This window comes from Hordeum vulgare, chromosome 5H, assembly GCF_904849725.1.
Source record: "Hordeum vulgare subsp. vulgare chromosome 5H, MorexV3_pseudomolecules_assembly, whole genome shotgun sequence".
NCBI classification, from domain to species: domain Eukaryota; kingdom Viridiplantae; phylum Streptophyta; class Magnoliopsida; order Poales; family Poaceae; genus Hordeum; species Hordeum vulgare.
This window is the reverse complement of record NC_058522.1, coordinates 560,582,088-560,604,495: the sequence shown is the minus strand read 5'-3', so window position 1 is coordinate 560,604,495 and position 22,408 is coordinate 560,582,088. Positions and strand designations below refer to the sequence as shown.

At 46.3% G+C, this 22,408-nt stretch overlaps 1 protein-coding gene across 1 annotated transcript; it reads right to left on the bottom strand.

Moving 5' to 3' along the window:
* Positions 1–842: 842 nt before the first annotated feature.
* LOC123399178 lies at positions 843–2,471 on the bottom strand. The gene has a single exon (XM_045093611.1). It carries the CDS (start codon positions 2,382–2,384, stop codon positions 957–959), a length of 1,428 nt encoding a protein of 475 aa, XP_044949546.1. The 5' UTR covers positions 2,385–2,471; the 3' UTR covers positions 843–956.
* Between the last annotated feature and the right edge of the window lie 19,937 nt (positions 2,472–22,408).

Genomic DNA, 22,408 nt, shown 5'->3' with positions numbered 1-22,408 from the left:
CGCGACGACGTGCGACACGGGCCCACAAAGTTGTATCACAGCTAACGGATATGCGTGTCTTTGGAGCAGACCAGATTATCCACCGCTGCATCCACGAGAACAACTAGTAGTTCGATATATCAAACAGTGTGAACGAGGCCACACATAGAAACTCAGATCATCCGGCCATATCACGCCGACCGCGTGTTCGGTGTTTGCCATGCTGGCGGCCAGTCGTCGTCGACAGTCAAAGGAGCTAAGACGGAAGACATGCATACGTGTACATGATACGTCGGACGGGAAGACGCAATAAGCGGGACCAAGCGATGAAATAAGTTTTTTTGAGAGAAAGGGGAGGGGCGTCAATGTGCAACATAAGATCCTCTTGGGTCCATTTAGTAAAAATAATGGTGTCTGTTTTGCTGTAGCACGTTGGAATTGGCCTAGTATCCCGACACTACAAATAGCGAGTGTATAATTAATATCCATTTTCTTTCATTCCAATACCTCAGATTTCATCGGAAACGGAATCTGTGAAACATAAGCATATATATTTTTAAAAGAAATAACTTTAATGAAAACATGATATTCCGTATGAAGACGAAGGCGGAACGGTATTTTCATGAAGAAGAAACATATCTTGCGAGTATGTTTTCATTGTGGATGGAACAAAGCAGTTTCAAAGGAGTCGTACTTAAAAATGCAAAGCTATTCCGTCGTGCTAGTAGGTCCTCCACATGATTCATTTGCCTTTCCAAAGGAAGAAGAAGAATGGGTGGATCAGATCGCACTATTATCATAACTTTAACAAGAGATTATCATCCCAGCAAAAGCAAAAGAAAGAGAGAGAGAGAGAGAGATTATTATCATAACGAGGACATCGTCAGTTGGCAGATGATCCGAGGAAATATATAGGATCTGGAAATCTTACAAGGAACAGTCAAGCAAGACAAATTACGAGAAATACATAGGCTTAATCAGAGGCTGAAAAGGATGCCGACCACCGCTCCGACTACCCACGCGACGGGGCTGGAACTGAAGACAGCAGCGGCCACGACGGGGCCAGCCAAACGGAGGATCTTGAAGTAGAGCCGCGGGTTCGCCGCGAATGCAGGGCGTGATATCAGCGCGCCGGCGGCGCCCGGGCCGACCATGGTAACCCTGGTGCAGCACTGCACCACCCACATGGCGACGACAATCAAGCAGTCCCGGCAGAAGCAGAGGACCCGGCCGAGCGCCGGCGCGGCCTGCACGCCGGCGTTGCACAGGGCCTGCCAACAGGAGCAGAGGACCTGAACGAGCGCCCTCGCGAGCTCCACGGCGGCGGTGCAAAGGATCTGCCCGCAGTACCAGACCAGGGCCGCGACGCAACCAACCGCGGCGATGGTCAGCACGTAAGGGAGCGCGACGGGAGCGGCGTCCTTGAGCCACCGCCAGAACGCCTCCAAGGCCGGGACGAGCTCGTGGGCCTTGCTCGCGGCCGTGGCCACGAAGCGCTGGACGAGCGGCCAAAAGCCGTCTAGATCGAGGCTGATGCCGGCGACGGCGATCTCCACCCACCGCCAGAAAGACTCTAACGACAGGACGAGGCTGTGGGCAGCGCTGGCGAGCGCGGCGGGGAGGTCGGCGAAGATGCCCTGCATGTGCTCCCAGAAGCCGTCGAAGCCGGAACTGACGCCGGTGGCAGCGGCCTGGAGCCACTGCCAGAGGGTTTCGAACGGCACCACCAAAGCGTGGGCTGCGCTACCGAGCGCGGCGACGAGGTTGATGAAGCAGCCTTGTATGAGCTGCCACAGACCTTGGAAGCCGAAACTGATGCTTGCGGGGGCGGCCTGGAACCACTGCCAGAGCGTTTCGAACGGCACCGCCAGAGCGTGGGCCGCGCTACCGAGCGCGGCGATGAGATTGCCGAAGCATAAGCTGACGCCAGTGGCGGCGGACTGCAGCAAGTGCCAGAGCGCCTCGAACGGCACCGCCAGAGCATGGGGCACGCTCCCGACCGCGGCGACGAGCTTGTCGAAGCAGAAGCCGACGGCAGCCGCGGCGGACTGCAGCAGGTGCCAGAGCGCCTCGAACGGCACCACCAGAGCGTGGGCCACGCTCCCGAGCGCAGCGACGAGGCTGTGAAAGCAGAAGGTCACGGCGGCGGCGGCGGACTGCAGCAAGTGCCAGAGTGCCTCGAACGGCAGGAGGACCAGGTGGGCCACGGCGGCGATGGCCGCCTGGAGCCAGTGCCCGAGCACCTGGAACGGCAGAACGAGCAGGTGAACCACGCCCGCGAACAGGCCGGCGATGAGCTGCCACAAGCCGTCGAGGCCGAAGCTCATGCCGACGGCGTCGGCGGCGATTCCTTTAGCCACACCGCCGCGCAGGAGCCTCCGTGTTGCAGTGTCAGAGAAGGCCATGGCTACCTTTCCTCCTTTTTCTGAGGAGATTCCTTCTATCTGAGCGGAGTCGGCGACTGACCGCTGCTTGAGTGAGGAGTCTTCTGATCTTCTCTTGAATTGGCATTGATGGGTCCCAAAGCATCTGCTTTTCTTGAAAAGAACTGAAATGCACATTGGGCAGTCAGCTTAGTCCGTGGCTCGTGGCATGTCAATTCTCGTCATATGGCGGAAACTTCTTTTGTGCTCTGGTTGTATATAAAGATTAACGAGGAGTGTTTGATGTCTTAGAAAAAACAAAAATATTATAAAAAAAGTTGAAATGGATGCTAGATTTCTTATGAAATATAGTACAAAAGATTTCATAAAAAAAAATCCTATGAAATCCAATCCTATCAATCAAATGACCAATCTAGAGAAAAATTCTAAGGATCTCAATCATCCAAAAACCCTGTAGAATTCTTTTGAATCGTAGGAGCCCTGAAAGTTTTTAAACAATAAACTTGACTTTCTTTTGCACTACTAGTATATAAACATCTTTTGTTCCTCCACGCCCAAGTATTTTTTGTCCGTACAGTCCATATGGCCATACTTTTCATATTTTTTGCATATATATCAACGTTTCTCAAAGTTAATAAATCATGTAAATCATAACCAAATAAAAGTCTTATAGTTTACAAACTAAATAAAATTTATTTTTATAAATATATTAAAAAGAAAAAAAGATACATTTGTTGGTTGTCAAGATGAACCCGCATATGTTTAATCAAATCATTTTAAAGTTGAATGTGAGTTACCTAATCACGCATTTCATTATGAAATTTAATGAACCGTAGAAATATTGTCGTTTCTTCATGTTCACACATAATATTTTCATCCTGAAATTAAACCCCTGGTCGAAGATTGCATCCTCACATTCATTATGTAAGATCATGTTGTGCATGATCACATAAGCAGTCATCGCCTCACTCAGCTTTTTGGTGCTCCAAGTTCTAGCGGGATACCTCACGATTCACGATTCTTCATCGGGATTAAAGCACACCAAAAGCACGCTCCACATCCTTTCTGGCAATCTCTTGTGCTTCGACAAGTCTCTCCCTCTTTTCTCTTACCGGATTGTGTATTGTCTTCACAAGATTTGTCCAGTGAGGATAGATAACATTGGCTAGGTAATATCCCTGGTTATATTGGTGGCCATTGATCTCAATGTTGACCTATGAAAAGTTGCCATCTCTAAACCATTTGGACAACGGAGAACAATGAAGTATGTTGATGTCATTGTGAGATTCATCCATGCCAAAAAAGCAGTGCAAAATCTAGAAATCTTGTGACGCCGCAACCTCAAGTATGACATTGCATCCTTTGACATGCCCCTGTACCGCCCCTGCCAAACAGATATACGATTCTTTCACTTTCAGTGCATACAATCTATGCTATCAAGCATCCGTGGAAAAGCCCCTATCTGCATTGATCGCCAACAACCGGATTGTATCTGCAGCATTTGGCTCTCTCAAGTAGTCCGGGCCAAACACTTCTACTAGAACCTTGCAGAACCAGTACATAGATTGTAGACATGTGGACTCACTCATGCGAATATAATCATCAACAAGACCACTTGGTATTCTTTATGCAAGCATATGAATCGTTGCAATGCATTTTTTTATAAGAAGAGAAGCTAACCTTTTCGAGGGCATGCTCCTTGCATATGAAATAATCATGTACACCGGCATCCCCTCGAGAGTATGATTGAACATATGTATAGCCACAAGAAACCGACTAAGGGAGTCCGGTACTAGGGGTCCTTGGGCCATCTACCTGTTCTCATGGGCCAGACTCCTAGACCTGTTCGATCGTCATTTAAGGTATTGGAATCAAGATAGACTCTTCCAAAGACTTGGCGTATAATTCAAGACGACGGAGTAATCATCATATTCTTTCTTTGTTGTAACCGACTTTGTGTAACCCTAGCACCCATGGTATCTATGTAAACCAGGGGGCCTAGTTCGTAGGACACATCAAGCTTATTACGATTAGGGTTTATACCACCATAGTCGACCCCGAGGTAGATCAACATTGTACTCTGTACTACTTCATCAATAATAACAAAAACATGACGTAGGGTTTTACCTCCATAAAGAGGGCCCAGACCTGGGTAAAACATTGTCTCCTTCGTCCCTTTTTACCTATCGATCCAAGATCCACGGTTCGGACCCCCTACTCGAGATCAGACGGTTTTGACACCGACATTGGTGCTTTCATTCAGAGCTCCATCATAGGATCGCCAAAAGGACAGATGGCTGGCTTGGTCACCATTGAAAACATCAAGGCCGGATTGAAGTAGAGCCGCGGGTTGGTGTTTTTCCTTGGTCATGTGATAAATCCTCTTGCTCGCTAAATGAATAAATAATTATTCTATAAAATGTGAAACCCTTTGATGGATGAATAAATTATTGAGCCATGTGATTAATGGTGCCACCTGATGCTGAGGACATGCCACAATGTTGTGTATTGCGAAACGTTATGCCATGTCGGTAAAAAGTGAGACCCACGTGTTATAAACAAGGTCAATATGCTCTCATTTGTTGATTAGTGGTTTAAGCCAAAAAGTTTACCATAGAAAATAGTGTTTTTGCAAAACAAAATTGTATAGTCATATTCTCTTCTAGCCTAGCCCTCAATGTGATGGTTTTATGGTGTTAACTCAATGATAACTCACAACCTCGCTGAGAAGGAAATTCTTGCCATAGACCTCCACATAATACAAAGATAACAAAACAAAATATGTATGCAATCTCATGTCTTATTCCTCGATTAATATACAAAGTCCTCTAAAGATGTGTTACTACCTCTTAGTCTTTGCTTATAATAATAATTATTATCTTTATTATCTACTAGTACAAATACCCGTGCGTTGCATCGGGTTAAAAAAAATGTAAAAACCTACTTGAATTATTTCAAAATCTTCCAAATCGTATTATTTTTATCAGATTTAAATTGAATTTTCCTGATACAACTGATGAATTCAATGTCATAATGTCAATTGAAAATCTCAATTGAATGTGGGTTCTTCAATCCTAGAAAGATTAGTGTTATAGTACATTTCAACGATAAAAGCTAGACTGGAATAAAATAACGATTGTAGATATACTCCACCAAAAATTACAGGAGATCACAAAGAAAATTGTAGTATGAGGCCATGAAATGCTTAGAAATTCCCACTACCCACGTAATTCCTTTATTGGAAGAACCCCTACAACGAAATTTGAAATGGCATTTGTACAAATCTTCAACATGGGTTAAAATCCTCCAATTTCTGATAGTTTGTTACTCCTCTTTAAGAAAGCGAAAGTATCACAGTTCCCATACACGGACGAGGATAACACATGCGCGGCCTTCATTCTTTTCTCGTCTTCCCAGTCCCCACACACGGACGAACGGTCACAGCCCACACTCCCACACAGGGTCGGTCCTGATATTTTGGGGGCCCGGGGCGAAACTAAAACCTTGGACCTATTAATACTCATAATGATATGTTGATTTCACATGACTATACAATCATGTCCTGGCACATAATTCATGAGTAAATCTCTAAGATAATGTTTTGAAACTATGGATCCTAAAATGCAGCAAGACGAAAATAGGAAGTACATAATATAGATACTATCTTTCTTTTAATTGCACATGAGTTTAAAGCTCTTGAATTTTCAATGATGTGAGTGGATATACGTGCAATCACATAAAATCATTTGTAAGAGCTCTAAACTCAAATCTATAGGAAATAAATGTGTAGCAAAAATACCATAAAAAATCCTATGAACGTATCTCATTCCAATCTGAGAAACTTTTAGCACTAAAGTTCTACAATTTATAAAAAGTAAAAGTAGGTTTACAATTGGTCCAATTAATTATTTTAACAAAAGTGATGTACATTGTATGTATAATTACAAACATGTATACCTCACAAATGGCTGAACTTCAGAACCGTAAAAGGATACATCTTGGATTTACATCGGTTGTAATCTGGTGCTTAACCATGAGCCCATGACGCGATGTGGAGTGAACCGGCGTCCGGCGGGAGGCCATGCGGTCTGGCCGTGCATGCCTGTGTGCGTCCACGACGTGCATGGAGACTGGAATCTGCGAGAGGAGTTCGTCGGCGTCCGCGCATGGGCATTCACGATCGTTCGCTGAGTCTTGCGGAATTAGGAATAAGTAGCGATCTTTTTTTAGGATAATAACAATGTTGTTAGGGAAAAAATGATTGGAGAGATCTTGTTGTTGAAGAAAATCCTAGCGATCGAAACGAAAACAAGGCAGGCCCGTCAATCTACGTGATTGTTTTCCTACGCACTGAAGAGCGCCCAGATGCGACGAAGGACGCGCGCTGCTTGATGGACTTGGGAAAAAAATTTTCACGGTCTGCAGCTGGGGAGGGGCCCCTGGGATGTTGGGGGCAGGACCGGCCCTGCTCCCACAGGCCACAACACTCCAAGCACGCGGCCATGGAGCTGCTCCTTCTCCCTTCCTGTGCCACTGTGTCCCGCCGGCTCCTTCCCACCGCTCCAGTCCGCCGCGCCAGCGCGGCCACCTTCCGGCCGGCGGCCAGCCCCGGCAACGTCGAGGCCACCACCGATGCCACGGTGACGACGTCAGTAGCGAAGACCGGCCAAGAATGGGCCGCCAGGGCCAGACGCCGTTTGGGCTTGGCCTGGACCAGTCCGAGGAGATGAGGCGCGGGATGATGTGGCGGATGCTGGCCTTCCCCGCGGCAGCCGTGGCAGCGGAGGCCGCGCTCCTGTGGGTGCTCGACAGCAGCGTCGACGCGCCCGCGTGGGCTGGCAAGGTGGGGTCGGCCGTGCTGTTCGCGGCAGGGCTGCTCGGGTCCCAGTAGGGGTTCTTCTCCTCAAGGTGGGACACGGCGGAGACGGGGTCCATGGTGGGGTGGGAGCTCGCGGTCCGAGCAGGCCGAGGCCGAGGGCGCGGGCGGCCAGGAGGGCGCGCCGGCGAGGGGCGACGGCGGGGAGGCGGTGAGGCGGGCTGTCACGCCCAAGATGCGACCCTATCCTCGATTTGGCTCGAGGGCCTCGTCAGGGATAGAAGCGCATCTCGTCGTGTCGCAAGAATGGATATCGTTACAAGTACGTGTACTGAAAAGAAGAGATATATAAAGAGTTGGCTTACACTCGCCACAAGCTACATCAGAGTCACACCAGTACATTACATAATCATCAAGAGTAAGAGCAGGGTCCGACTACGGACGAAAACAAACGACAAAAGAAGAACGACGTCCATCCTTGCTATCCCAGGCTGCCGGCCTGGAACCCATCCTAGATCGATGAAGAAGAAGAAGAAGAAGAGGCAACTCCAAATGAACAATCAACGCGCTCGCGTCATGTAACCTTTACCTGAACCTGCAACTAGTGTTGTAGTAATCTGTGAGCCACAGGGGACTCAGCAATCTCATTTCCAAAGGTATCAAGACTAGCAAAGCTTAATGGGTGAGGTATGGTTAAGTGGTGAGGTTGCAGCAGCGGCTAAGCATGTATATGGTGGCTAACTTACGAGTACCAGAAATAAGAGGGGGAAGATCTATGCATAGCGGACGTGAACTACTGATGATCAAATGAATGATCCTGAACACCTACCTACGTCAGACATAACCCCACCGTGTCGTCGATCGGAGAAGGAACTCACGAAAGAGACAGTCACGGTTACGCACACAGTTGGCCAATTTTAATTAAGTTAACTTCAAGTTATCTAGAACCAGTGTTAAACAAAGCTTCCACGTTGCCACATAACCGCGGGCACGGCTTTCCGAAAGATTTAACCCTGCAGGGGTGCTCCAACTAGTCCATCACAAATTACCACAAGCCGCATAGAAATCCTCAATCACGAAGCTCGCGATCTCGTCGGATTCCCTAGTGGAAAACCTCAACTCTGAGATTACCCAAAGCATCACCGGAATCCCGATGCACAAGATATTTCGTCAAAGGTAAAACTAATCCAGCAAGGCCGCCAAACGTGTCGACGATCCCGATAGGAGTCGCGTACCTCGTTCTCAGGACACGACGGATGGGTCACACTAGGAGTACCAAACCTTGGGTTGCCCCGCGGTGGCCCCGTAGTCTGCCAATTTGGACCAACACTCATGAGGAGCACTGGCCCGGGGGTTGATTAAATTATCCTCGGGGTCCGGAAAGTCCCTATGCAATTTATTAGGTGATTAGGCAAATGTAGTACCAAAGTTGGGCCTTGCCAGACCAGTCTTAATCTAAAACGAATTATCAAGGGGGTCACCATAACAACCCCGATCGTGTTAGGAGCGCTCGATTATGGAACATAACACCGGTAGCCGGAAACTAAGGGGGCAAAGGTGGAACAAAACACCAGGCTAGAAAGGCCGAGCCTTCCACCTTTTACCAAGTATATAGGTGCATTAAATTAGATAGCATTTAATACGGTGATATATCAAGGAACCCATGCTTTCACATGGAAGCATCTGCACCTGCAACTAGCAACGCTATCAACAGGGTTAAGCAAGCAGTAACATAGCCAATCAGTGGTTTGCTAGGTTGAACAGGTTGAATGTTTTCATGGCATTGTTGAGAGGCTGAATTTAACAGGTGGTAGGCAACGAGACATAAACGATAGAAGCGATAAACTAAAATGTCAATGATAGTAATGGTATCTGGGGAAATGATCATCTTGCCTGAGATCCCGCTTGGAAGAAGAACAACTCCGTGAAGCAGACGAACCGACGTAGTCGAACGGGTCCTCACATCCGACACGGTTGTGGACTCTATCGAGACGGGGAAAACCGGAAACAAAAATCAACACACGATATTCACCACACGATGCACGACACAAATGATGCATGAGAAGCTGAAAACATGCAAGGCATGGCATGCCAATTCACGCAATCAAACACTACACATTAAGTGAAGTTCAATATGCAAAGAGTTGCATATTGACGATACTCCACGTCTATTTATTTAGTGCTATCCCGATTAGGTACACGGCAATATTAAATGTGATTAAGCATGGCAAGAGGTGAAGCGTAATTAAACTACTTATGTTGGCATTTTAAGTGAGGTCAGAAATGACATATAGCACCTCCGGAACGACCTCACATGTTAATTTACAATTCTATCCAGATCTGAACTAATGCATTTAATTGGTTGTTAAACAGCAAAACAAATAGGTTCACGCGATTCTACGCGTCATGGCAAGCAATCTATACATAAGGAACATCTCCAACGGAGCTGCGGATCAAAAGATACGGACACCGCAAAATATGATGGCATGAATGCAAAATGTGTGCAACGGCGGCTACGAGCACTTCATCACATGCAACCAGAAAGAGAAAATGAAACTTCACGAGATTCTAAGCAAGTTTCATGTAGGACACGATCTAATCGGAGCTACGGTTCAACATCTACGAGCAAAACAAGAAATCACTACAATCTCCCAAAAACAGCCACCTAGCATATTCTACGTCCCACAACTACGGCTACACAACTCCGATATGCACAAGCAAGGCATGGCACGGAAGAGGGCAAGGCGCTCTACTACGAACAACTAACAACAACCAGCATGGCAGCAAGGAGCACTAGGACACGAAGACACAAAATGGCATCTCACACACTATTTCAGACTTAGTGAAAATAACCCCTCATGAAAGTGCAGTTTTTGATCTGAAGCTATATTGACAGCAGCAAAACCTATAGCTACAGGACTCCAAATGGCATGAAACTTCACAGCATGCTAGATAAACACAAGGGGTACAACTAACTCCATTGGACCAACCTCAAAAGAGCTACAGATCACAAGATGCAAGCAAGACAAGACAGCAACAAAATATAACAGATTCCAGACTTAGAAATATTTCAGCTCGTCTAAAACAGCACTATTTCTAGCAACTTGCGGGCAAGCAAAACACACCTAAACATGCATTTCTATTGCAACCAAAAATACCAGGGGCTAAACAAAACATCCAAGATCAACTCACTAGTTGACAACTAATTCAAACGAGGCACAGAATAACGCCTACGAATTAATCAAAAGGGCAACATAGCAAAATATCTCGCGAACTAACTTACTCGAAAGCTAAAACTAATTGCACAGAAAAATCCATGGTATTTATCAACCCCGGAAACATATAAAATATGTGGGGTTGCACAACAAAATAAAGCCACACAATGATGCGGGAGAAATAAACCTAGACACGAAAAATAATCTAACGACCAATCCCTACACGCAAAAATGACAATGACCGCTCTAAAATACGCGGAAAAATAGTCCCTAAAACATGGGCATTTTTACCACGGCATCCAGGCTATCCGAGAACGCGCGAAAAAAATAAATATCGGACACTAACAAATTAGGACAGCAAGTAAATCTATGCATACGGCAGGCCAAACGACGTCGAATAACTATGCATGTTTCAAAATCATATTCTACGCGCGAAACTACCACAAAACCATATCTAAAACATCGCGATCCGACTTACGGATAAATAACTACGGGGGTTCTAATATACGGATATTTCTGGAAATATAACTAATTCTGAAAATCAACTTAAATCGCTAATGGGCCGAACAGACGGGCGCTGCATAGCAAAGATGTGCCCACGCAGGAAAAACTCACCTCGACCACTTGGGCCGGCCTGGAGAGAGGGGGCAGCTGGCCTGGCGCGGTGGAGACGAGGCGGGTTGAGGCCATCTACTGGGGGCGGCTGCGGTGGCCTACTGGGCCTGCTAGCACAGGGCCCAGCTGTGGCGCGCCTGGCCAGGGCGGCGCTGGCACGATCTGCTACCGCCAGTCAACGCGGGGCTCGGCGTCGCTGGAGCGTTCGAGGCACCGGGACGCGGTGCCAGGGCGAAGATGGAGCGCCGGGCCCGATCTGGATCCCCAGATCGCGCGGAGTAGCGGCGCTGGCACGGACGCTGGGAGGCGGCTGCCTCGGTCAACGCGAGGCCGACCGGTCCTGCCGGATCGGGCGGGAAGGGCCTCGATCGGGGAGGCGGCAGGGACCCGCGCGGAAGAGCTGGCGGCGGGGAACGGCGTTGGCACGGAACAAGGGACGCGGCGCGACGGGATCTGGCGCGAAATTGGCGGCGGGGACGGCCCACGGAACGAGGAAGACAGTGCGGCACTCTGCCTTAGACAGGGGTGCTGTCGGGACGAGGGGAAATTCGTGACGAGACTGGTTGGGTAGCTGAGGATTCCAAGGCAAGCAGGTGGCGGCGGGATGAGGGATTGGACAGGGGTAGGCTAGGGTTAGGCTAGAATGGACATAAATACAATAAGCGGATTCTGGTAGGGGTTGCCAAGACCCTCCGATTAAATCGGACGGACGAAATAAATAGGCTAGGGGGCCCAATGGACAAACCGATGACGTTTTGCGGTAAAACGGGGTTGATCCGGATCCAACGGTCACGACCGCCGGGTTCGGGTTCCGAGAGGTTTTCGGACTGGGCTGCGCGTAGGGGCGATGCACTATACAGAGGGGCTGCGCGGAGAAGAGAGGGAAAACGGGCACCCGGCAACATATTTAAAAACACCGACAAACGTCCGACGGTAGCCCAAATACGGTGCCACTACGGTCGACCGTTCGGGTACCAGACGGTCTCCGATCGCGACGAAATTCGACAGGCGGCCTGGCTATATTAAAATAAGACCGCACGTCAAATCTCAACCCGATCATAGAAAGTTTTAAACGCACTTTAAAAACAGGGTTTCGACGGTGCCGCGGGCGCGTGCGTGTGCGGTCGGACTCAGAACAAACAACGACGAGGACTGGCAACTACTAGCGGATGCAAGTTTTGAAAACGGGCGGCAACGGAGACGCCGATGCAATGCAGAAGATGCGCATGATGCGATGATGATGCGACAAAATAAAACAGACACACGACGAAAACGGAAAGAAGGGGGAATCTTTTGGAACGTCGGCATCGGGCTGTCACAACTCTCCTACACTACAAGAGGATCTCGCCCCGAGATCCAAGACTGAAAGGGGGAGAGAGTGAGAAGGAACAAGAGGTAACAACTTAATCGCTTCTTTGACAAACGAGTGAAACCAACAATCCTTGAAGGTTGCAAGGAGATGAGGAATGACATGAGAAAGAAGCCAGAATTCCTGGAAAATTTCGGCAGCACTTCGGTAGGAAAATGGGACAAAAAATTCGATAAGATGGAAGAAATAGACAATAAACACAACAAACAAGTAAATAGAATAAGGGAACACCATGATCTTGGTAGAACAACAAGATTGACCCAAAGGAGCAACGTTACAATGCCTCCGGAACAATAGAATAGGAACTAGATCATACGGAAGAAGAGAATGAAGAAAAGAATGACAACTACTAACTCCAATGAACTTGGCAAGCATCCTTGCAAGAAGAATTGGATGGAGTTGTTGCAAAAAAAACAACAACAAAAAGAACAAGATAGTAGTGGGCTTATGAAAATCATCTCAACATCTATGAGGTGACAACCAACCACTACAAGAACCAAGGATAGATGAGAGCAAAGATATGAAAACTTCTTACGGAGAGGATACATTGAGAACTGGGATTAATGACACGCACCATGATAGCACAATCCCTAGGAAAAGCTTTAGGTGAAATCCAAACCAAGATAGCTCAATGAAGAAATCATGGTTTGAAAATATCTCAACACCATAGAATCGGTGGGTATAATTATCTCATCCTTGAAAGGAAAACTCTTCGAGGCTCCTACACTAACAAGAAGGCTATAATACCACCTCAAAGGATAAAGGAAGAACAATTGCACTTGAAAATGCAAGAGAAAGGATACTTGAGGTATTCCAACAGGAATCTTGAAGAACACATGAGAATGAATCACATCCTTGATGAACCACCAAGAAGGACCTCCGTATACAAATGAAAGATGCAACGATATGAAGGTAGAAAAGAATAAGATTATGACCTTGCCAAACTTTAGATGAAGCTTCACAAAGAGATACTTGACAAAACTTGGAACTCCGGAAAAGAAAAGATAAGAACACTTGAGAAAATAATTGACATCATGAGCCACTCCGGAAGAAGAATTCAAAATACTACGAACAAGAATAAGAATTATGTTAAGCTTAGCCTTCATCAAGTTAAATTGATGACAATAAACGGATTTAGCCTACCACTTATTCTTCTTGAAATGATCTTGAAGAGACATAGAGCTAAGCACCACTTGAGGCATGATTGCAGGACGCACCGGTAATAATTCACAACTGAATGGGAAATTCCCAGAATGCATGGAAACACCTGAGAATGAAGAGATCATGAGCCACCTGAGAGAAAACTTGAACAAAGCACCGGATAATCGAGAGACGAACGAAGGGACAACAATGGAGAAGAATTGAGGATGAAAGCTCAAAGCTGAGAACGAAGAATCTTCTAAAATGATGGCCTTCGGAGGAACGAGAATGAAAACAACTCAGAAAAGCACCGGATAGCGAGAAATGGATACTCATGATTGAAGCAAATTCAGAATGATAACATGAAGCTGAAGTAACGAATATCCAAGAGAATGGACCAAGATTGAGAGAAACACTCCTTTGAATTGCAAGCTGAGAATGATGACGAGAACAACACCACGAAAAACCGAGACACTCCGGAATAAAGAAAATTGCAAGGTTGAGCCAAACATGAGAATTAATCCAAATTGATCTTGAAGAAAGACTATGACAGATGAAAATCATACTTACGTCATAGTTGAAAGGAATTAATGATCTCCGAGCAAGGATTAAAAGAGTCAGGAAAGATCCTGGGAAAGGACCTGTGGGTTATGGGCCCACTCAAAGAAAATCACCGTTGAAAAGATTACTAGAAAGATTGATATAGCACCGGTAAAAAGAAAACTAGATGAGGTTTAGCAACTCGAAAGAATAAAAGAATTGAAAACACGAAACTTCTGAGATATCTTCAACCTCCGGATGAAAAGAGAGGAATGAATAACCAAGATAGTCTGAAAGAATCTCGAACATGAAAAAGAATTACAAGGATAATTAGGATATGATGAACACGGATATCTGAATTAAATTCACCGGGTAAGAGAGAATGAACAGACAGCGGAAGCACAATGAAAAGGAAACTCTTGGATGAAAATTGAATCACTGAGAAAAAAGGGTGGGAGGGTGGGAAAAACAAAGACAACATGGGACAGATGAGATGAACTCCGGAATAAAGAGAGAATGATCTTGCAAAACTGGAGAGGATTGGATTCAGTTGCAGAGAAGCACACCGGTTGAATGGAATTGATACGATGACTCCGGTTTAAAAGGAATTGACATGACAATCGATAAAGCAAAAGAATTAATACTCTCATAAAAATATGAGAACACCTCTTAGAAAAGATCTAAAATCACCACTTGACATCGAAGCAACACGAATTACCATAATCAACAAAACAAAGGGATGAGGCTTACGAAACAAGCCAGAACAAACTCATGAGAAAGATTTCCGTTCGATATTTTCGTGGACAGGATCGCACGGGCACGATTTACAGTAGCCATCAAGTGCAGGGCAGTGCACCCGACATACGAAGCGTCCCCGAGTCGTAGCAAGCTACAAGGACTCTTTAAGACACAACGTGTACCGCTGTAAGTCGACCGTGAACAAACGAATCCACTAGATGTCGAACCCCAACCTAACATCATGCATTTGTTGGAAGAATGTCCTATAAGCAACTACTTGAATTCCCACCTATGAATTCCCGAAATATCTGGTCATGCAATCTGGTACACGGATACAAGGAGTAATATCACACAACTCCTATACTAACCCGTCACCTGTATCACATCCGTCAACACACAACCAGAATCTCGGACCTTCATCTACAACAGACCCTCGTGATCACAATGATACAAAGTATGGCAGTACTCCCGAACAATCTGCACCAGTACTGGGGACATTGGGGTTATCTCGCCACCACTAGTATTGAAGCAATTACGAACATCCTTTGTTCTGAGATACTAAGAAATCTGAATGATAACGATGTGCTCGAGAATCCCCTGGAGCTCAACTCCCCGGAAGAAAATCAAGTCAGACAGGAGGCACCAAGACAGAACTCCGTTACATCGGCATCATATAGATTCCAAAAATATCCGCGTGATCCTAAAATTTTTTTTGAGTGACAAGAGAAGTAGAATTAAAATATTACGTCAAGATTCCTCACCAGAACATAGAAGAGGAGAAAAAAGAATCCTACTCTCCAATATATAACTAAGACTCAAATAGTTTTCACTAGACTCGACTCGGCCAAGTTCGATCAATCAAGGGGGCTCTTAGGTCGGTCCTTGCTCTGATACCAACTTGTCACGCCCAAGATATGACCCTATACTCGATTTGGCTCGAGGGCCTCGTTAGGGATAGAAGCGCATCTCGTCGTGTCGCAAGAATGGATATCGTTACAAGTACGTGTACTGAAAAGAAGAGATATATAAAGAGTTGGCTTACACTCGCCACAAGCTACATCAGAGTCACACCAGTACATTACATAATCATCAAGAGTAAGAGCAGGGTCCGACTACGGACGAAAACAAACGACAAAAGAAGAACGACGTCCATCCTTGCTATCCCAGGCTGCCGGCCTGGAACCCATCCTAGATCGAAGAAGAAGAAGAAGAAGAAGAGGCAACTCCAAATGAACAATCAACGCGCTCGCGTCATGTAACCTTTACCTGAACCTGCAACTGGTGTTGTAGTAATCTATGAGCCACAGGGGACTCAGCAATCTCATTTCCAAAGGTATCAAGACTAGCAAAGTTTAATGGGTGAGGTATGGTTAAGTGCTGAGGTTGCAGCAGCGGCTAAGCATGTATATGGTGGCTAACTTACGAGTACCAGAAATAAGAGGGGGAAGATCTACGCATAGCGGACGTGAACTACTGATGATCAAATGAATGATCCTGAACACCTACCTACGTCAGACATAACCCCACCGTGTCCTCGATCGGAGAAGGAACTCACGAAAGAGACAGTCACGGTTACGCACACAGTTGGCCAATTTTAATTAAGTTAACTTCAAGTTATCTAGAACCAGTGTTAAACAAAGCTTCCACGTTGCCACATAACCGCGGGCACGGCTTTCCGAAAGATTTAACCCTCAGGGGTGCTCCAACTAGTCCATCACAAATTACCACAAGCCGCATAGAAATCCTCAATCACGAAGCTCGCGATCTCGTCGGATTCCCTAGTGGAAAACCTCAACTCTGAGATTACCCAAAGCATCACCGAAATCCCGATGCACAAGATATTTCGTCAAAGGTAAAACTAATCCAGCAAGGCCGCCCGACTGTCGACGATCCCGATAGGAGTCGCGTACCTCGTTCTGAGGACACGACGGATGGGTCACACTAGGAGTACCAAACCTCGGGTTGCCCCGCGGTGGCCCCGTAGTCTGCCAATTTGGACCAACACTCATGAGGAGCACTGGCCCGGGGGTTGATTAAATTATCCTCGGGGTCCGGAAAGTCCCTATGCAATTTATTTGGTGATTAGGCAAATGTAGTATCAAAGTTGGGCCTTGCCAGACCAGTCTTAATCTAAAACGAATTATCAAGGGGGTCCCCATAACAACCCCGATCGTGTTAGGAGCGCTCGGTTATGGAACATAACACCGGTAGCCGGAAACTAAGGGGGCAAAGGTGGAACAAAACACCAGGCTAGAAAGACCGAGCCTTCCACCTTTTACCAAGTATATAGGTGCATTAAATTAGATAGCATTTAATATGGTGATATATCAAGGAACCCATGCTTTCACATGGAAGCATCTACACCTGCAACTAGCAACGCTATCAACAGGGTTAAGCAAGCAGTAACATAGTCAATCAGTGGTTTGCTAGGTTGAACAGGTTGAATGTTTTCATGGCATTGTTGAGAGGCCGAATTTAACAAGTGGTAGGCAACGAGACATAAACGATAGAAGCGATAAACTAGCATGGCAATGATAGTAATGGTATCTAGGGAAATGATCATCTTGCCTGAGATCCCGCTTGGAAGAAGAACAACTCCGTGAAGCAGACGAACCGACGTAGTCGAACGGGTCCTCACATCCGACACGCTTGCGGACTCTATCGAGACGGGGAAAACCGGAAACAAGAATCAACACACGATATTCACCACACGATGCACGACACAAATGATGTATGAGAAGCTGAGAACATGCAAGGCACGGCATGACAATTCACGCAATCAAACACTACACATTAAGTGAAGTTCAATATGCAAAGAGTTGCATATTGACGATACTCCACGTCTATTTATTTAGTGCTATCCCGATTAGGTACACGGCAATATTAAATGTGATTAAGCATGGCAAGAGGTGAAGCGTAATTAAACTACTTATGTAGGCATTTTAAGTGAGGTCGGAAATGACATATAGCACCTCCGAAACGACCTCACATGTTAATTTACAATTCTGTCCAGATCTGAACTAATGCATTTAATTGGTTGTTAAACAGCAAAATAAATAGGTTCACGCGATTCTACGCGTCATGGCAAGCAATCTACACATAAGGAACATCTCCAACGGAGCTACGGATCAAAAGATACGGACACCGCAAAATATGATGGCATGAATGCAAAATGTGTGCAACGGCGGCTACGAGCACTTCATCACATGCAACCAGCAAGAGAAAATGAAACTTCACGAGATTCTAAGCAAGTTTCATGTAGGACACGATCTAATCGGAGCTACGGTTCAACATCTACGAGCAAAACAAGAAATCACTACAATCTGTCAAAAACAGCCACCTAGCATATTCTACGTCCCACAACTACGGCTACACAACTCCGATATGCACAAGCAAGGCATGGCACGGAAGAGGGCAAGGCGCTCTACTACAAACAACTAACAACAACCAGCATGGCAGCAAGGAGCACTAGCACACGAAGACACAAAATGGCATCTCACACACTATTTCAGACTTAGTGAAAATAACCCCTCATGAAAGTGCAGTTTTCGATCTGAAGGTATATTAACATCAGCAAAACCTATAGCTACAGGACTCCAAATGACATGAAACTTCACAGCATGCTAGAGAAACACAAGGGGTACAACTAACTCCATTGGACCAACCTCAAAAGACCTACAGATCACAAGATGCAAGCAAGACAAGACAGCAACAAAATATAACAGATTTCAGACTTAGAAATATTTCAGCTCGTCTAAAACAGCACTATTTCTAGCAACTTGCGGGCAAGCAAAACACACCTAAACATGCATTTATATTGCAACCAAAAATACCAGGGGCTAAAAAAAACATCCAAGATCAACTCACTAGTTGACAACTAATTCAAACGAGGCACAGAATAACGCCTACGAATTAATCAAAAGGGCAACATAGCAAAATATCTCGCGAACTATCTTACTCGAAAAGTAAAACTAATTGCACAGAAAAATCCATGGAATTTTTCAACCCCGGAAATATATAAAATATTTGGGGTTGCACAACAAAATAAAGCCACACAATGATGCGGGAGAAATAAACCTATACACGAAAAATAATCTAACGGCCAATCCCTACACGCAAAAATGACAATGACCGCTCTAAAATACGCGGAAAAATAGTCCCTAAAACATGGGCATTTTTACCACGGCATCCGGGCTATCCGAGAACGCGCGAAAAAAATAAATACCGGACACTAACAAATTAGGACAGCAAGTAAATCTATGCATACGGCACGCCAAACGACGTCGAATAGCTATCCATGTTTCAAAATCATATTCTACGCGCGAAACTACCACAAAACCATATCTAAAACATCGCGATCCGACTTACGGATAAATAACTACGGGCGTTCTAATATACGGATATTTCTGGAAATATAACTAATTCTAAAAATCAACTTAAATCGCTAATGGGCCGAACAGAAGGGCGCTCCATAGCAAAGATGTGCTCACGCGGAAAAACTCACCTCGGCCACTTGGGCCGGCCTGGAGAGAGGGGGCAGCCGGCCTGGCGCAGTGGAGACGAGGCGGGCTGAGGCCATCTACTGGGGGCGGCTGCGGTGGCCTACTGGGCCTGCTAGCACAGGGCCCAACTGCGGCGCGCCTGGCCAGGGCGGCGCTGGCACGATCTGCTACCGCCAGTAAACGCGGGGCTCGGCGTCGCTGGAGCGTTCGAGGCACCGGGACGCGGTGCCAGGGCGAAGATGGGGCGCCGGGCCCGATCTGGATCCCCAGATCGCGCGGAGTAGCGGCGCTGGCACGGACGCTGGGAGGCGGCTGCCTCGGTCAACGCGAGGCCGACCGGTCCTGCCGGATCGGGCGGGAAGGGCCTCGATCGGGGAGGCGGCAGGGACCCGCGCGGAAGAGCTGGCGGCGGGGAACGGCGTTGGCACGGAACAAGGGACGCGGCGCGACGGGATCTGGCGCGAAACTGGCGGCGGGGACGGCCCGCGGAACGAGGAAGACGGTGCGGCTCTCTGCCTTAGACAGGGGTGCCGTCGGGACGAGGGGAGATTCGTGACGAGACTGGTTGGGTAGCTGAGGATTCCAAGGCAAGCAGGTGGCGGCGGGATGAGGGATTGGACAGGGGTAGGCTAGGGTTAGGCTAGAATGGACATAAATACAATAAGCGGATTCTGGTAGGGGTTGCCAAGACCCTCCGATTAAATCGGACGGACGAAATAAATAGGCTAGGGGGCCCAATGGACAAACCGATGACGTTTTGCGGTAAAACGGGGTTGATCCGGATCTAACGGTCACGACCGCCGGGTTCGGGTTCCGGGAGGTTTTCGGACTGGGCTGCGCGTAGGGGCGATGCACTGTACAGAGGGGCTGGGCGGAGATGAGAGGGAAAACGGGCACCCGGCAACATATTTAAGAACACCGACAGACGTCCGACGGTAGCCCAAATACGGTGCCACTACGGTCGACCGTTCGGGTACCAGACGGTCTCCGATCGCGACGAAATTCGACAGGCGGCCTGGCTATATTAAAATAAGACCGCATGTAAAATCTTAACCCGATCAGAGAAAGTTTTAAACGCACTTTAAAAACAGGGTTTCGACGGTGCCGCGGGCGCTTGCGTGTGCGGTCGGACTCAGAACGGACAACGACGAGGACCGGCAACTACTAGCGGATGCAAGTTTTCAAAACGGGCGGCAACGGAGACGCCGATGCAATGCAGAAGATGCGCATGATGCGATGATGATGCGACAAAATAAAACAGACACACGACAAAAACGGAAAGATGGGGGAATCTTCTGGAACGTCGGCATCGGGCTGTCACACGGGCGGTGGCAGAGAGCCCGGTGCTGGTGGTGGGGTGGCCCATAGCTACGGTCGGACGAGAGGGTTCACGATAAAAACGAAACGTTTTTTAACTCACGTAAGGACCGCGGGTTGAATAGCCGAAAACATAAGGACTTTTTTTGCAAAACCGTCAGCGACGTACGGCAGAAGCGATCCGTGGTTTATTATTAGGGGAGAAAAGCGGTATCATGAGCCTATTGACGCAAGCAACCATTTGTTAGATATTTAATTCAAATGTAGTTTCTTATGATATATACAATTTCACCAAGAGATGACTGACATCCAATTTATTGAAGCCAATCAACCAAAACAGTTTTGGATAATTCAAATCATTAGGGATTTGATTTGCGACATTGGAATCCTCATGTTTCTTTTTAAAGAATTCATTTGTAGTCTATTTTAAAGGAAACATTCCATCCACAAAAACCTCTTGCCAGAATTTCCCTTTTTTTATTCAATGTATGCAATTACTCTATTTTATATATAATGGCAATTGAATAGGACAAACCCTAGGATTAAAGTGAAAAAAATGTATATATAACGTAAATACTAGATTCATCACACGATGTTTTAAACAAAGAAAACATAAGTTGAGTGCACGGTTAGGAGGTACTCCCTCCGTCCCAAAATAAATGTCGTTGCTCTAGTACAAAATTTGTACTAACTTAGTGTTAAATGTGCGACACTTATTTTAGGACGGAGGGAGTACCACGTACATCCATCCAAGATTAAAGGCCCAGCTAGCCATCTAGCTTCGTTCGTTTTTATAAGACTACTCACAATGGGACAGTGGTGGAGCCAGGATTTGGATATGACCGCTGATAGGGGGGGCCAAATGCTTACACACTATCTCATATTAGTCAAATATACACTAGGTACTTCAGGTTTTGTCGATCGTTGGGGGGCCAGGCCCCTGCTCGCCCCCCTGTCTCCGCCCCTGAATGGGGAGTAACATAGAGTAGTAACATGCATATGAGTAACATTAAGCCTTTTATTTATTAGTTTATAGACTCATCTTGCCTTGGTATGCGTTATATGTGTTACTCATAGTATGAGTAACTAGCTAAATTACTAAATTTCTCTTTCTTCTTATTAATTAGTTGTCACAGCATATTTCTGGCTTAGGTGGCATCCATGTTACTACCTATGTTACTCCCATTATGTGTTGTCTAAAGCCTAAGGCATGTGCCAATGCTACTTCCTCCGTCTCAGTTTATAATGCTACCCGTAATGAGAGTATCATAGGTAGTATCATGCATGCCAATTAGGCAATTTCGATGAGATGACATAAAATTAAATGAAGAAAGAGAGGGTTGAGTATCATATCATGATATCGTATCATATTAAATGATGTACTACTATGTGTCTTGCATGGCAATAAATGAATTATCCTATGATAGTAACATATGATATTATGCATTCGGATGTGGTATCATACACTAGTATCATATGCGTGATACTAGTATATGATACTACCCATTACAACCAGACTAAGTCATTTTAGGTTGTGCATGGCGACCAAGACGGAGAGGAAATCGAGAGAAATTAATGTTAATTTGCTAATTAATACCATTGCATGCAATGAAGTGACCATTGCATGTCGTGCTAGTTAGTCCTAAGTCATTAAAAACATACATGTCTCACGTCTCTTATTGGTTGATTCCTTTATTCATGTCAAAGAACAAGAAACATAGGAGTGGGAAATATCCCCCACCTCCGCGTCGCTCTGCTGGAGCGACTCGGAGGCGACCTAGCGCGCCGCCGCC

Coding starts and splice junctions, on each gene's coding strand:
- LOC123399178 (XM_045093611.1), bottom strand. CDS start 2,384: ATGGCCTTCTCTGACACTGCAACACGGAGGCTCCTGCGCGGCGGTGTG.